General features: G+C 40.3%; 1 protein-coding gene across 2 annotated transcripts in view; it reads left to right on the top strand.

Annotated features, from left to right (window-relative positions):
- TMEM132D (transmembrane protein 132D) overlaps positions 1–15,817 on the top strand; it is a 273,900-nt gene that overhangs the window by 103,988 nt on the left and 154,095 nt on the right. For both annotated transcript variants that reach the window (XM_075110802.1, XM_075110803.1), the window contains one exon: positions 11,805–11,951. In XM_075110802.1, the coding sequence (XP_074966903.1) occupies positions 11,805–11,951 (147 nt within the window). The remainder of the gene's footprint in view (positions 1–11,804; positions 11,952–15,817) is intronic.

The raw sequence follows: 15,817 nt of genomic DNA, 5'->3' as shown, positions 1-15,817 counted from the left end.
GAATTCCACGGTAGGGTTGTTATAACAATGGTATGCTGGGGTGAGAAGTCTCTAACCCCTTCTCATCTTTCTTATATTAAAATGCACAAAACAGTCCAAGGGAATGCATGAAATCTGAGGCTGAGAGGAGGTGCAATTATTAGTTTTTCAGGATTTATATGTGGAGAGGATTACCAGCTGCCTTTGTGTTCCTGCAAAATAGCTCTGTCTTGGAGAGCAGTCGGCAGGGAGGTTTTGTGTAATTCCAAGTGATCTCTGCTTCTGCTTGCTTGGATCAGCCAAGCCCTCTTCTATGGCTCTTGCAGTATTAAAACCATAACCGTAAGTGTGCTCTGACATGCACTAGGGTTAACTGCTGCAGCTGGATACAGGCGTTGCATGTACCCTACATTAAGGACACAGAATAATTTTGGGCAGTGTCATTTTTGTATTAATTGAACTCCCTTCCGCATCAGTGGCTTCACTGGGCTATTAGGGTTTGCCTGCAGCAGAAATCCTTGCTATTATTTAGCAAATGTTGCTTTGCTAGCCACTCGTGCAGATGACAGAAAGGTGGTTAAATATGTCAGTATGGATGTATAGTGTTCGGCCTGGGATTTTATGTGTATAACAAAAATTCCTATTTGAATTGCTGAGTGGATATCTGTTTTATGCCGGTAGCAACTCTTTGGAGCAATGCAGGCTTTTTTTCCTCCATTAAAGAATCTGAACCATTTATTTATACACTTTACATTTTCTTTACTGTAGGCCTGATTCTGTAAGCCTTAAGTAATGTCATCAGGAATGAGCAGAATTGCTCCCATGAGTGAGGAAGCACCTTTATGAAAAAGGGTTTGCAGGCTCAGGATTTTTGCAGCCAAGATTGTTATATGCTGTTTTTCTGCCTCTCGGATGCTATTCTTTGAACATCTGACATAAATGTCATTGAATGAAGGACAAACACAGCACATGGATCCATGGGTCTTTAAAAAAAATTTTGGAGACGTTAATGGTACAGCTTGCCATAAATTGCTCCTGTGTTACCTCCTAGAGGGGGCTGCATATACAGGAATTCTCTCATCCATTGCCTATAAGAGAATTAAGTAGTCACAATTTCTGTGATGTCCAGAAAATGATTTTATCTGCAACTGTGAGAAGTTGCTAGGGAACAGTGCTAACTCATTTTCACTGATCGGTCTTTGTTAGCACTGTCGAGGTAATCTTCTCTTCTGTTGCTCAGTGATACTGCTGTTTCATTTTACATTAGGATGTGATTTGGAAATACCTCAGAACTATTCTGCTTATGAAGTTTGAAATAAACTTTCAAATAAAGAACTTTTTTTAGATCACCTCTGAGTACCAAACCCTTCACCAAGACTGCCAGGAGTTTCAGGGTGTCACCATGAAGGACTGAAAGGGCAGGCTGAGTGTCAAGCACTGGGGGTGCAGGAGGTGAGCTCTCACTGGGAGGAGCATCAGGCTCACAAAGCATCTCCACCGTTGAGTCTCTTCAGGAGAGGACTGGAATGTTTTTGGAGAGTCTTTTGGGATAAAAGTGTTATCTGCATTTATGATATTATTGTGATTGCTGATATATTTTAGCCTCAGCCTTGAAGCGTTTGCTTTAAGGTGTGCACTGTTTTTCTCTTAACGCCAGACAGCCAGTCGTCACGTTGAAGGGAGTTGGGGCAGTGGCTGTTGATCTGCTTGAGAAGTCAAAATTCTTGTAGTTTTGATTGCTAGCAGCATCCCTTCATTCAAGTCTTGTAAAAAGGTGATTAGGCAGGTCATAGTGCGGGAGTAGTGTCTGTGTCCCTCAACAATTGTGTCTTATGTTGTGACTTCGAAACAAAAAGGCCCTGCACCAGACACTGCTTTGCAGATAAAGCCAAAGAAATAGTCTTACCGACCCCATTGCTTCTTCATATATATAGAAAATATAAAGCTGTATTCCTATTTCTGCAACTGTTTGTTTTGGAAGACTCGTACTGCACAGTTCACCAGCCTTGTCATCTTTATCACCGTGCTCCTAAGGTTCTCAGCCAATTTAAGTGAATCCAGAAGAATTTATCCACTTTTGCTTGCCCACTGATCATAAAAATATATGTACACCTACACAAACCCACGCATATAAATGTACCTACAGCACTTTAAAAAATGTTTCGTTGATATATGCTCTGTTTTCCTCCACCTGCAATGGATTACTGGGTAATCCTTCATTACACTCATCTCCTGTTCTAGATGGTTCTCTGGGGGTTGCTCACAACCAACTTCACTCACATGCTTCTTGTGGTATAGAAGCTATTTCCTACCCCTACCATTTTTTTTCACCTGTGGAATGGGGCAAGTGGCACTCTGTTTTCACTGCATGTTTTCACTGCACAGAGTCCCCAGTACTGTGCTTTGTTTTTCCTATCCTTTCTTAAGTCTAAGTCTAATTTAAAAAATTGGTGGTTGCACAAGCTGTGCTTTTTGCAGCTTTGCTGTTGTTTAGCCAGGAAAGGAAGGGATGTGTTGCATTGTTTTCTTTCTACAAGCGGTTTAGAAAGATATATTTCAAGCCCTACATCATATTTTTGCATTTATTTTGGAAACAGTAGTTGGAAACAGTCCACAGGGCTCCCAACAACTTTAAATCAGCAGGCAGCACTATTTATCTTTGCCTTTCATTTCTGTAAACAAACACCTTCCTTCACACCCTTGAATACATAAATATTTTGTTTTGTTTAGTATTGTTGCTCATTATTGCCCAGTTATCCATTCCTGTAGGAAAAAGTGTCATACAGCTGGAAGAGGCGACAGTAAGTCAGTGTTATGTTACAACACTGCATTTGCAGAGCAGTTTGGAGTAAGAAGAGATCGTGGATTACCTCCTCACCTTGACCTCTAACTATCAGTCTTAAGACAGTATCTCCTCTTAAATGCCTCTGAGCTTGTTTCATAATTCATGCTGAGATATGGCTATGGGCAGGAGTTCCAGCTTGTCCCCTAACACAATAGTATCTCCTTAGAACATCGTGAACAGTGGCATTGTCAGTTGTACCAGTGGTGTCTTATCTATCGTATTACTGAGATTTTGCCTGCTAGTAGCATACGCTCTGTAGTGCCACTTCAGGTTACAACGCTGCTATTTTCCTCTTTCTTGCTGCTTTGCCACTTATTTGACATCACGTACAGTCCACAAGATGAAATTAGTGGAAGGGTGCACCAGCCAGACCGTGGGCTGACACAGACATGAAAAACCCATTCCTGACTTTTCTTTCTTGTTGGGAGCCCAAGATGACCGCTGCCGGGGGCCCTGGGGAGGCACAGTGCTATTCTTACGACTCGCATAACTCCTAAGGTTTGCTTCCTGAGCTCTGATTTGGGGACTTTCTAAAACAAAAAGATCCAGTTCTGCAGGCCACGAAGGGTTCTGGTTCCCACTGAGGGTCGAGCCCTCTCATGGCTTGTTTGGTAAGCGAACAGAGGTCAGAGGTACAAGCTCTAGATTTGTTTCTGCTTTAAATTGATTTGTATGCATTCTTTCCTTTTAATTCTCCAGAGGCTTGTGCATTTTACATCATGCAAAACATGTTTCTAATAAGGACTTTCTTTCTGAAAGCCTCAAGAATAAAATCTAAATCTGTGTAATGTGTGCGTGTATATATGTATATACATGTATATATGCAACTGTGTGCGTGCACATAAACTGTAGGGGCAATAAGCAATTTTGTCAAGTCCAAGATATGCATATTAGAGAGAGATCTATTTTATTTAACTCCTGGTATGCACAATTCAACTTTTGAAGTCTAAATAGGTCTTGTGCCCTTTCACTAATTAAATTTTGTTATAAATCCACCTGGGCTGTATTTTTGTAATATCTCCATTTGAATGAGGGTGGTTTAGTGTCTGGGTGGAATGGGTTTTCCTTCTGAAATGTTAATTAGATGGAGAACATGTTATGCTTTTGGAAAAGCTGCATTGCAAACCCATAGATAAACAGATTGATTTAATTTTAATCTGTTTTCATGGTGATGCATAATGATAACTGGTTTCTGTCTCAGAGGGCTGAAAACCACAGACCTTAATAAGAGTTTGTGGGTATATTATACAGCTTTAAATAGCTTATGTTGTGCTAGACTGCTCTCCATAAATTATTCTGACTCCATCAGTATCCCAGGGACTCCTGATTCTCTTGTCTGTGGATTTTCAATCAGTGAAACTATTAGTGTAATCTGAAGAAACTTTGAGGCATCTTCTCTGCAAACAACTGACAATGCTGGTTTGTACATGAAGTATTCAATAGGGAAAACAGAACAAAAAGAAGCCTTACAGAAGCCAACACTGTACGTGAAATCCTGGCATCCCAATCCTACCTTTTATAAGCCATGCCAAGTTTGATTATGAAATTAAAAGCCATTCAGATGGCTAGTATGAAGGGTCTTTCTACATGACCTAATTTTTGTGATATGTCATTTTGATCTCAGTCTGCGATTTTGTTTAGTCAGTTCTAAAAAAGATTGTTTAAATGGGCCCTTCTCAAATACAGTTACTTCCACTGAAGAAGTTTCAGCTATGAAGCCTTGCTCCTGGCAGGGAAAAGTTTTCTTTTTTTCTTTTTTTTAGCGGTCTCTATTTCTTCAGGGGTTCATGATAGACACAAATCTAGAAAGCCTTTGTACGCATGGGTTTCATCTACTTACTGCAAATAAGCCTGAAGCCTAACAAAACCAGCCTGAGTTCTGCCTGTTTTCTCAATGACAGATACCTTATTTTTGACTGATGTTCAAAGAGATTAATCTCTTTCAGGCTCAAATTCTGTCCTATATTAGCTTCAGCCAGAAAAAACAATGAAACTGCAGAGGGAGGCAAAAGAAGAGTATGGCCTTAAAGTGTATAAATTTAGCATCACCCTAGTATTGTACATAAAATTAGAAGTGGAAATGCTGGGAATAGAAATTCCAACCACTCCTACTTGCACCGTGGAGTGGTTAATTTGATCAGCTCTCTTTATATAAGAAACGTGTCTGGGTCAGTCTTTAGAAGCCAATGGGAAAGAAAAGCTTTTCCAAAAGGAAGTGACTGGGACACTTATGCTAAAAGTGTTTACTCTGAGTCCTCATGTGCTACAAGACCCACATGGTAACACAAGTTCCAGCACTAGCTGAGGTGGAAGAAGTGGTGGCTTCTGATACAAAGAAGGTCTAATCTACTGAGTTTATTTATTTATTGAGCTATCTGTTTAATCTCCTGTCTCAAACAAGTGGAGACTCTGTCCCAGATATGGATTTTCAGGGAGACTGGAAAGACAAAGGGGTCTCCACGAATTACCTCTAGTTTTTGCTCTCACTAGGAAGCTTGGCTCCATGCTTCACCCTCTTTTGCTTTTGTTATGTCTGTTGTGCTCTCTAATGAACATACTTAATCTCATTCCGGTGCTATTCATTAGTTTACCAGCTTTTCTGGCATTCACAAACCTGTCTTACCTGTGTTGTCTTTAATTCGGGTGCTCCAAAACAAAAAAAGAAGCTTCTCCTGAAGTAAAGGCAGAAAATTTATTGCTGTTTTCTATTGCTATCTGATGTTTCAGTGCATTTTGATATAACTCTTTAAGCACAGAGAGCAGCAGATGCAGCACCTGCAGTGTAAGGTAAGAAATGGGTCACTGCCCCATAAGCATCCCAGGATTCCCAGAAAGACAGCATAAAAGCTGTATTTTTTTCCCTTGGTTCTAGATCATCTCTGTGAACCTGTTGAGAATAACCAAAACAATAAAAAATGGCAATAGTCTGAGGGATAACGGTGGGCAGTAACACATATTCCTTTTTCCATGCTTAAAATTAGAACTGGTCCTGGGATTGCTGAGTAGAATCAAGCCTCTGGGAGGGGAAAAGGTTGTTTGCAGGAGGTGAAACATCAGGATGCAAATGTCGGACCTAAGTGTTCTGGCATCAAAATGGTTTCATTTATGCAACATGCAGCAACAGGATGACCTCAGATACTGCAGAGGATGACCGCATTTAGTGTAGTCAGAGTGTTAGCTTTTGAGACAGTGATCATTCTGCTCTCACTGACTTGCCAGCAAGGGATGGCTACCTGGGAATTGTTTGAGTACTTCCCCAGCTTAGTCATGCCAAAATTGCTGTCTAGATTTTAGATCCCACGGTAGCATCCAGTCCCATACTACCTGATTCTCAAACTCTAGCATTTAACTCTGGTCTTCAGAAAGACCCTGATGGGGTCTGTCAGCCCGTGGTTGGAGTCTGGCTCTTTTAGCTCTTCAGCCTCCACAAAGCTAACATCAGTGGAGCCCCAGGAAATGCAAACTAGATATTTCCACCTCCGGCAGCTGTAATTTGTTGTTGGATCAAGAGGTGATGTCATTGGAAAGGGCCTGCATGAAGAGCAAATTGTGGCATAGTCATCAGCAAAACTGGACTCTGGGCAGGCAATGGCGTATGTTGGGTATTTACAGGTCAGGACCGTGAATACTTTGAGGGTTTCTTGCAGGGAATATTTTGCTGCTGTCTTAGATCAGTGCATTAGACTTCCCAGGGAGTGGAAATGGACCTGATTTCTTTGTCTTATGGCATGAAGAGCTGTGGTCAGGTCCATTTCCACTCACATTTTGCTTGTCTTTGGTTTCAAATGGACTGGTGTGGGAAAAGCCCCTCCTACACGTATTACTGTTGGCACAGTCCAAAGGTGGTGAATGATAGCAAAGAGAAGACTGCCCTCCCGTACAGCTAAGCACTGCTTTGGTCTCTCTCTGTTGCTGGGTTAAGATTAGGCTCTGGAAAAAGCACTAAAGATAAACAGAAATAGAAACCGCTCCAGTTACTTCTGAAGTGCTTTGGGGAGATATGGTGACAAGGCAAATTCAGAGCCCACTGCGATGTCTGTTAGGTGCCTAGAAGCTCTCAGAAAAATGTACCCCTCTGCACACAATTTATCTGCCACCTTCTAGTTGCCATTGCTAACAAGATCAGAACCAGTGGTAGCACCTGTGTTGACAGCCTCCCTTTTCTTTTTATTCTGTTGATGTCGAAAGTAGCTCACTTTCTCTTGAGCGGGAAAGGTTCCCGCAGATCTTTGCCCTGAGCACTCACAGTAATAGAAAACTAGATTCAATGTCATGGGTCTAAAACATCTTTATTTAGAGCTGTTTAGGGGTTAGATTCCCTGTTTATTTGCACTTTGTTTTGGAATGGAGGGATTGCGATATCTGTATGCTGCATGAGGGCCGTTGTCAGGAGTAAAATGTGGGGAGGGGAGTCTGCCTGTGGCAGGATGTCTGCGGCTTCTGCGTGCTCCCTGCCTTTGATCTCCTGCACATCTTGAGGGTGAATCTGCGTGTGTGCTTGCTTCCTCTCTCCCTTTCCCTTCCCTGTGGTGCTTCAAACCAGACACTTTGTTGACATTGTACCGTGGCACTTAGCAGCACACGTGCTGTAATGCTGTTATTTTTCACCAGCCAGCTGTTCCACTTTATACAACACTTAAGTAACAATTTCACAGCCGTTACCAGCCTGCAGTAATGACATGGGCTGAAAGCTAAGCGCTAACTGGTTGTAAACTGCAAAAACTGGGAGATGCAGACACTTTGATAAATGAGGAAGGACATTGCCTGCATTTTAATTGGTCCAGTTGAAGCCTCTTTTATCACTGGAGTAAACATGGTGTTTAGTGGGTCATGAGATAGAACTGGGAATCACTATCTTTATGCTTTTAAATGTATTTTCTTGATTTCAGGTGTGATGTATTGATTCTGGGAGTTCCTTCTGTGTTGGTTTTTTTTTCTTTTTTTTCTTTCTCCCTCCCCTTGATTTGTACCCTGTCAGCACTGACAGGTTTTCAGGGATTGAGGACTCCCAAGGGCTTTGTTTGCCGTAATTGATTTGGAGCAAGGGGTGAGCTACTTGGGAGTCCTAGTAACCGATGTGCTGCACTGCAAGCAGTGATCCAGAGGTAAATAACAGCCTGTAGAAGCACCTATGGAAGTGTTTGGTTGGATAGGTTCCCTGTTTGGGGGGGAAGAAAAAAAAAAACACAAACAAAAACCCAACACAAACCAAAAAATCCAAAATACAAAACCCAGCCACGACTGAAATGTTTAATAAGTCTTTTCTTTCCTCCTCTTTTCCAAAGTAGAATCTGGCCCAAAGTGAAAGATGGGCACAAAATACTAGAACAGCTTTACTTTCTGCTGCCCAGCCACGGTGTTTGAAGCAAACATGCAATCTGTTGTACTTAGACTGTTAACTGTGAGCAAATATATGAAAAAGCTTTGTCAGATGCCTTTTCGTGTATTGCAGCTGAGAAATCTTAGTAGGCTGAACCAAGAGGCTGTCTCTGGAGCGCTCTCAAGAGCAGCCAAAGGGTCGAAGACCCAGCTTGCCCGGTTACAGCCAGGCAATTCAATAAAGCAGATTTGCAAGAAAGTAACTGAGCCCTGACAGTAGTCATAGCGTTTTCACCTCAGGTATCTTCAGTTTCATCTGTTGACAAATAACATACCTTCAGTTATTATTAACCCTGTTTCATCCAGGGCATTCTTTGGTAATTGCAAAGTGCTACTGCCCTGGTAAATTGGGTAAATAAGACTCTGCAATTCGCCAGCAGTAGCAAATGCAGCACCGAGGCATACTAGAGGAAAAAACATTTCCTGGCATCGTGGAATTGAAGCTTTTGTGCTAATTATAGAAGTATATTTAACTGATTCTTCAAAAAGGGGTTCCTAACCTCTAATTCCACAGAAAACAACAATCTTGTTGTTAATCTTCAGTAAAATTAGGGGTTTGGGGCTTTTAATAGATGGCTAAATTAGACCTTATAAAAAGCTCTTCTAGGAAACCCTGATCCATAGACTGCAATTACCCCCAGGAGTGTACACAAGGATCTGCATTTGTTTTGAGACGTTAGAAATCAGTGCAGGATGGCAGTTTGTTGTTAGATAAAGCGAATGTCAGGGATAAAAAACCTCAGCTTGTCTTGCTGGTTTTGTGTCCATTTCTCTGGTTTACCTCATCACTGGTGTTTAAAAGAATCCAGACAGAAAATAAGAAGATGGTATCTGTTATGTGGCTGTGTTTGTACACTTATTTTAGTCTTTTTATCTAACGCTTTTTAAAATACAAGTGAGAAATTTCCACTATTTTCAGCGTGTGCCTGTTTACTTAGCAGTACCGAGGCACTGCACAGCTTTCTCGACTGCAGTAAAGCTATTGCATATGTGCCCGCAGAGCAAGGTAGAATATGCTATTCTCTAAGGCTGCTTTTTTCTCGATTCCCTACCAGTTTTGTTAATAAAACATATGAAAACATAGTTGTTGTATAGTCAATATCATCTGTTGTGTGTTTTTAAGTAGCAATTGTAACACAGTAATTGCTCTTAACCTCCAGTCGTGGGAAAATGGTTGCTGTCGTGTAAGGCTACCGTCTGTTTGGGTTTCCAGGACAGGTACCCTTTTCTTTCCCTCTCTCCCTCCCTGCCCCCAAAACGTTGTCCAGGAGAATTCAAGAGCTTAATATCTTTGTCCAGGACTTCCAGAAGTCTCACTGTTGTGATCAGTGTTGACTGGATCAGTGTTCTGTACGCCTCCGAGGGAGGCTTCATGGCGTGTAGGAATCTTAGACGCACTCACCGGCTTGCGCAGGCTGCGGGGGCAGCACCTGGTTACTGATCAAATACACAGCGTGCTACACCAAGGGTTTGTTATACCTACATGGCAAACCTTAGGGGCCAACCTTACAGCACAAGCTCAAGGCATGTGAGGCTTTGGGAAATGAAACCAGCCGCTCACTTGCACTCTTCCAAGCAGTCTCTGGCTGCGAGTGATTCAGTTACTGTCCCGTGCTCGAGCTGAGCACAGAGGCTTGGCTCCGTTGAGACATTTGCCTTCTAAAATACATAAGCTGAGCCACGTGGCCCAAATCTAATCTCCCTCCAGCACCTTCTTATCAGCTATTATCAACTACTGGAGAGGCAGCTAGCACATTAGAGGGCTAGACGGGTGGGTATGAGTTTCTTAATCACAGCCAGCTTAACTTGGAAAGATCTGAACCACCCTCATTTCCCTGTGAAGTGGGAATAACTTTTCTCTCATTGGTGTTAGCTGAGACCCAGCAGTTTTCCTTTCTGGAGGCGGAACAGAAAGGCGGGATCAGATGCTGGTCACTAGGAATAGCTAAAGACATATTCTGAAAAATGTTTCATGCAGATTGCCTGGTCTTTTTCTTCTCCTGCTCTTCCTCTAAGGTGTCAGGAATGCAGTTTAATTTCCACCCTCCTTTGACCATTGATCTCTTGTCCTGAGGGATGTCTGTGGTCTAGGAGCAGGAACTGCACCTGCTTAAAATACATCTTGTGAAATCAGCATAGAAGAACTTGAGCACAAATTGGCAGCCTTCATGTATCAATTTGTCCAGGTGGTCTAAGGAAATTGCAGCCACTGCTATTGAGTTTGTGGTAGAACAAATGAGAGATAACCCTTCTTGTCCAAGGCAGTTGAGGGAACCCTTTGGCTCTTTATTCTGAAAACATCTGTGTGGATGTTGTCCTTCAAAGATTTCACAAGTCATTTCATGCAGAGGCAAAGCTGGTAGTGCTTGTTTTCCTGGTATTAACATCTCTGCATGGCAGCAGCTGTTTATACAAAAAATCACATACCTTTTTGTTTCTTTGCCCAGAATTGAGAACTTGCCATAACACTGAATGGATTTTGTGTATGAGATTTTAAGTAAATATAATTAAACTGTCATTTCCTGACAGCTTGTGTATGAGGCTGTTTGACCACAGTGGACTTATTGGTTTTGTAAACACGTTCAGAAAGCAAAACTTAACAACACCAGAAACTCCTAATTCAGTAAATTGGCCAGTGTTGTACAGCTGTGGACTAATTCAGTAACGCCTTAAGATGCACAGTTAGATATTTAAAGAAAGGGAGAGAAAGAACTAGGGATTACAACACCTGCTAGGAGGAATTAAAACAGCTATTTTAAAAAAAAATAAATTCCTCTTCTCCACTAGTTATTCAAAACCAGAAATATTGTGCTAATACATGAGAACCAGAAAGGACTTCTCAGTAGGAGCCAGTCCAGTTGTCATGACTGTAACATTTTGTCGTACAGCTTTTCCTGTTGTTTAACCTCCTACATGGAAACAGACTTCCCAAGAAACCACTCGCTTTTGAAAAATAAGAATATTTTAAACTGTTTTTAGGATCAGAGCTGATAGAACAGTGAAACCCAACAGATTAAAAGAAAATGAGGAAATGTTGTGGACTCAGAAAGATGATGAAAATTGGAGCAAAGATGTGAAATGTTGGTTTGGAGTAAATGGGGGGGTGGGAGGAGGGGGCTGTGTGTGACAAGAAAAGGTAGATTTTGCTTGTAGTCTAAGACCTAGCAATGGTTCTCAGCTCCTCGCTCCAGGGATAAGCCACAGCAACACTGACACCTTTTGGGGGCAAAAATTATACTTTCCTCTCCAATACAATAGCTTCTAGTCAAGAGAGTGCCTTAATACTCTCAGCGATGCCCACAGCATGGTAATGGAAGTGCAGGAGTGAGGGCTGTGCTCCAGAACACACCTACCCTGCAATTTAGCGATGGCTAAAGCTGTAATTGCCATTAGTTCAGTGAGATTTCTGTCCCAATACCATTTCTTCAAAATATGGAATTCTTTATTAATTCTTTCATCTCTTTTCCTTGTAATACTGTTGAACTCTAATGAGCAGTAACATTTTCTGTGGGGCAGTAATGAGAAAATAATGAAGAAATAAGTAACAGCTCGAGCTGACATTTTGTATCTAATTGGTGAAATATCCTCTTGTTCCTCCTAGGGCAAAGGTGAAGAAAGGTGTGAACATTTTCAGCGTAAGAGCCAGCAGCCCGTACTTATGGGACATCAGAGAGAGCATGGATTATACTGGGAAATATGCACCAGCTGTTATTGTTTGCCAGAGGAAATCTGCTGCCTCTGAAAACAGGTAGGCCATTTCCAGCAGTTTATCTTTTAATAACTAATGGTTGGTTTTCCTTCAAAGCATTTTGCCATGATTTTAATAACTTTTATTATAGTGAGTGATGAAAATGCTTTTTGGAAAAGCTGTGGCTGCCTTTATTTTGTAGCGCATTGCTAATTCTACCACATACCCTTTGAACAAAATGTTATTCAATCCTAATACTCAAAGGAAGTTAAAACTAGCAGGAAATACTGTTTTAACTGAGTATTTAGAAGAACTTGTTTCATATCTTAGAATTTGGTTGTGACTAGTTTAATCTCTTCTAATTATTTGCTGCCAGGCATGATAGCAGGGGGTAATTATAGGGCTGTTTGTGATTTGTTTTTTTATTTTGGCTTGGGGTTTTTTGGTGGGTTTGGGGTTTTTTTTGTTTTGTTTTTATCCAGGGGAAACTAAAACATACTCCTGGTACCAAACACACATTTTTGTCGGTGAGATTTATATGAATTTTTAATCTGCTGAAGGGAATAGATTTTCCATTTCCTATTCCCATTGTGCAACAACTTAGGACACTGACCTGTCTTAACCAGCCTTCACCTGGCAGGTGGATGTTCCCTTTCTAATTACAACTGATTGCTTTAATGAATACATTTTCAACACTTTCTGCTTCTTGTTCATTGTTTCTGGAACTGTGTGTCACGTGCATATTTATAAGGGTCTGACTGCCTGTGATGTATTATGTTTGGCATTGCTGTGAGAAAACTTGCCATATAACATGGAAGTTCTGTGATTTGATTTACTTCTGAAATTTTACAAACTCTTAGAGGCCTTGGGAATTTATAATGTGGTTTAGAATCTTTAAATAAATACTCTGAGTGTAATAACTAGGAAGTTTCATGCTTTTGCAATCTGAATATATGAAAAAAAGAAGGGAAGAATTTTCCTTCATAATCATGACATAAATCACTTTCTCCTTATTATAACTCAGATTCTACCCAGTTTCTCTGCTATAGTATTCTGAATTTTCTCATCTAAACAATATATTGTCTTGTACCTGATGGAATTTTATTGGCTCAAGAAGCAATGTGTATATATACCAAGGTCAGAGCGTCCTACTGTCTAGCACAATCTGTCAGATTCTCTAAAATCCCAGTTCAAAGCTATTTGAAGACAGTGAATATTTTCATGGACTGAAATGGGCATTGGAGCAAAAATCAAAGATCATTTCAACGATGAGTTTTCCATCACACTTTATCTTGTTTGGTCCATACAGTGCATTTGCCCGTTTCCTCTTCACCATCAGGAAAATATAACACAACCTCACGGGTGAATTGAAGCTTGGCAACTTATTTCCCTTCGCCATTCATCCTGCAGTGGCGAGCCTTCAGCATGGCCCCTTGTACACACACAAAGCAATTATAACCTCACCTCTCTTGCAGCGGTTGTGGATTCTGTGTACTTTCACATGCTGAGGATAAACATTGCTTCGTGTTTAGTAAAAGAAATCTGAGCTTATATGCGTATTTGATTGTACTAGAAAGAAAATCAAGTGAAGACAAGGTATACGTGTAACTCTAATATAGCTTCTGGTTTGACTTGTTCTATCTGAGTTGCCAGTTGAGATGATGTGATTTTCTCACTTTTGAGAACAACTTCCTCATTATTTGCAGGTAAATGTAAAATATTTGCAATCTATTATTCAGTATGTTGTTTTCCTCATGAAATTTAGTCGTATCTGTTTTGCTATTCATTTTAAGAAGTAAGATCAAGCATTGTATGGGGAAAGAGAGTGCGCACAGTATTTTTTTGGGAAACAATTTTTTCCTTATCCAGATATATTTTGATGCCACTAAATATGCACAATGGATAACAGCTAAATACTGATGTGTCTTATCAAACTGTTTGCCTCTGTAGTTCATTTAGAATTTCAACAAACTGTTTGCGTATTGTTTAATTACTCTTAAAAATCAGAGATCTGATCACATGAGTGCAAAGGTGGGAATGTTAATTAACTAAAGATTCAATACCTTTGTGTTTCTGATAGTTTTACATGGATCAGAAAATAGTGTTAATAAAGCTAATTCACTGTAACAGGTGTAATTTCACAGATTAAGGAGGCACTTGTGCAAGCGACAAACTTAACCAGGATGTCTGAGCCTTTCTTTATCAAAGTTTGAAATACATCAGTCATTTTATTTGGAGAGGTTTTGGCACCGAAAGCTTATCGTTAACAGGATTAACATATAAATATTATCACAGCCAGCAGGGTGTTTTAGAATGAATATTAACAGCAAATATTATGAGTCTGTGTGAGAATAACTAATTAAACCCATCTGTCAAATATGATTTGAAGTTCTCGGTGCCTTGCTTATTATGGGCTGGTGACAGTGTTCCAGATTAATGGTGAAGCAATTATAAAGTTCTCCCCAATTCTTCTGATTACACTCTCAGGCAATAATAATTTTGTAACACTCTAAATCCTGACCCATGAGATTATTAGATGGGCTTACTACTTGTAGCATCTGTACAGCACTTCTGTTCTTCTCCGTGAAGCATCTATCTTCCATCCCTCTATTGTCATGTAGACAATAAAAAAAAATCAAAAAAACCCCAAGTAGCAAACAGTGTGAAGGGAATTAACTGGTGGCTTAGAAATGTGACTTGGGAAACACTTGAACATCGATTGAATCAGGGAGATACATTCTAATATGTGCCATCCTTTGCTTACTTCCCTTGGAAGTTGGATGCTCTTTCTTAATTCCTTGTGTAATGAGGTGAATAGAATAGAAAGATGAGATTAAAGGAGTACTGCTTTTTGGGAATCTTTTCTTGGGTTAGTGCTGTTTCTCATTGTACCTGAAATTGAGCATCTCTGCTGTGCTAGTGATGCTTGAGAAGAAGAACTAACAGAAGTGGAAGATCTGGAATCCTGACTGTCCTTCTCCAGTGTTTTCTGTTGGCCTGGAAGCATGCTGGGGGGATGGGTTTGGAAAATTATTGAGGTGGCTAAAGATGTAGATTTACTGGATTTTCCTCATCTGCAAAACATGGTTGATGCGTTTTCCTGTATCCATAGCTGCCGTGGAGACATTAAGCAAGATGTTCTGATATAATTCTAACAGATGTCATGATCCCCTTAAAGTACTTTATTTGTGTTTATATTTTCAGTGACAAATGTTTGTTATTCCATTGGAGAATACATTATGTTTCTCTGTGTTTATGCAGGAGCGATGCCATCGATACAAGCAAGTGCAAAATATAGACAGAGCTTTGAGTGAAACTTTAATGTCTGAGTATGACCATTTACTGCCTTATCTCCAAAAGTATTTGAACTATAGCGTGGATGATCTTTGCTCAGCAATTTGCTATTCCCTGTGCTTATTTTTCATAGAATCATTAAGGTTGGAAAAGACCTTTAGGATCATCAAGTCCAATTTTGTCCATTTTGGAAATGTTACAAAGATAGCATTTCTATTGATACGTTTCCACTTGCACTTTTGGGTTACAGTTCTGTAGCATTGAAGGAGTAATTGGCTTATGCTGCCTGAAACCAGATGCTGGTCCTGCTGTCAGTAGAGAAACTTATTTTCATTTTGAACTACAAGTGACTGAATTGGCCTGTGATAATATTGACACAGTGAGAGACAATGACAGTATTTTCTGGGCTATATCCCTCATTTGTTCCTGCATGTCTCCTTTTTTTCATGGCACCGTATTTCAATGCTTAATTTTCTTAACACTTTTATAATACAAGAAATTAACTTGATATTAGATAATAACGGGACAAGAAAGCGAATGTCAGCCTTGCCTTTGATTTTCCTACACAATACTTTTTTCTTACATTTATACCACTCTCCTTAGTGCCCTCTATTTCTCATTTTCAAATCTAG

This window comes from Phalacrocorax aristotelis, chromosome 15 (genome assembly GCF_949628215.1).
Source record: "Phalacrocorax aristotelis chromosome 15, bGulAri2.1, whole genome shotgun sequence".
NCBI lineage: Eukaryota > Metazoa > Chordata > Aves > Suliformes > Phalacrocoracidae > Phalacrocorax > Phalacrocorax aristotelis.
The sequence above is the reverse complement of the archived record's forward strand: the minus strand, read 5'-3'. Positions and strand labels throughout refer to the sequence as shown.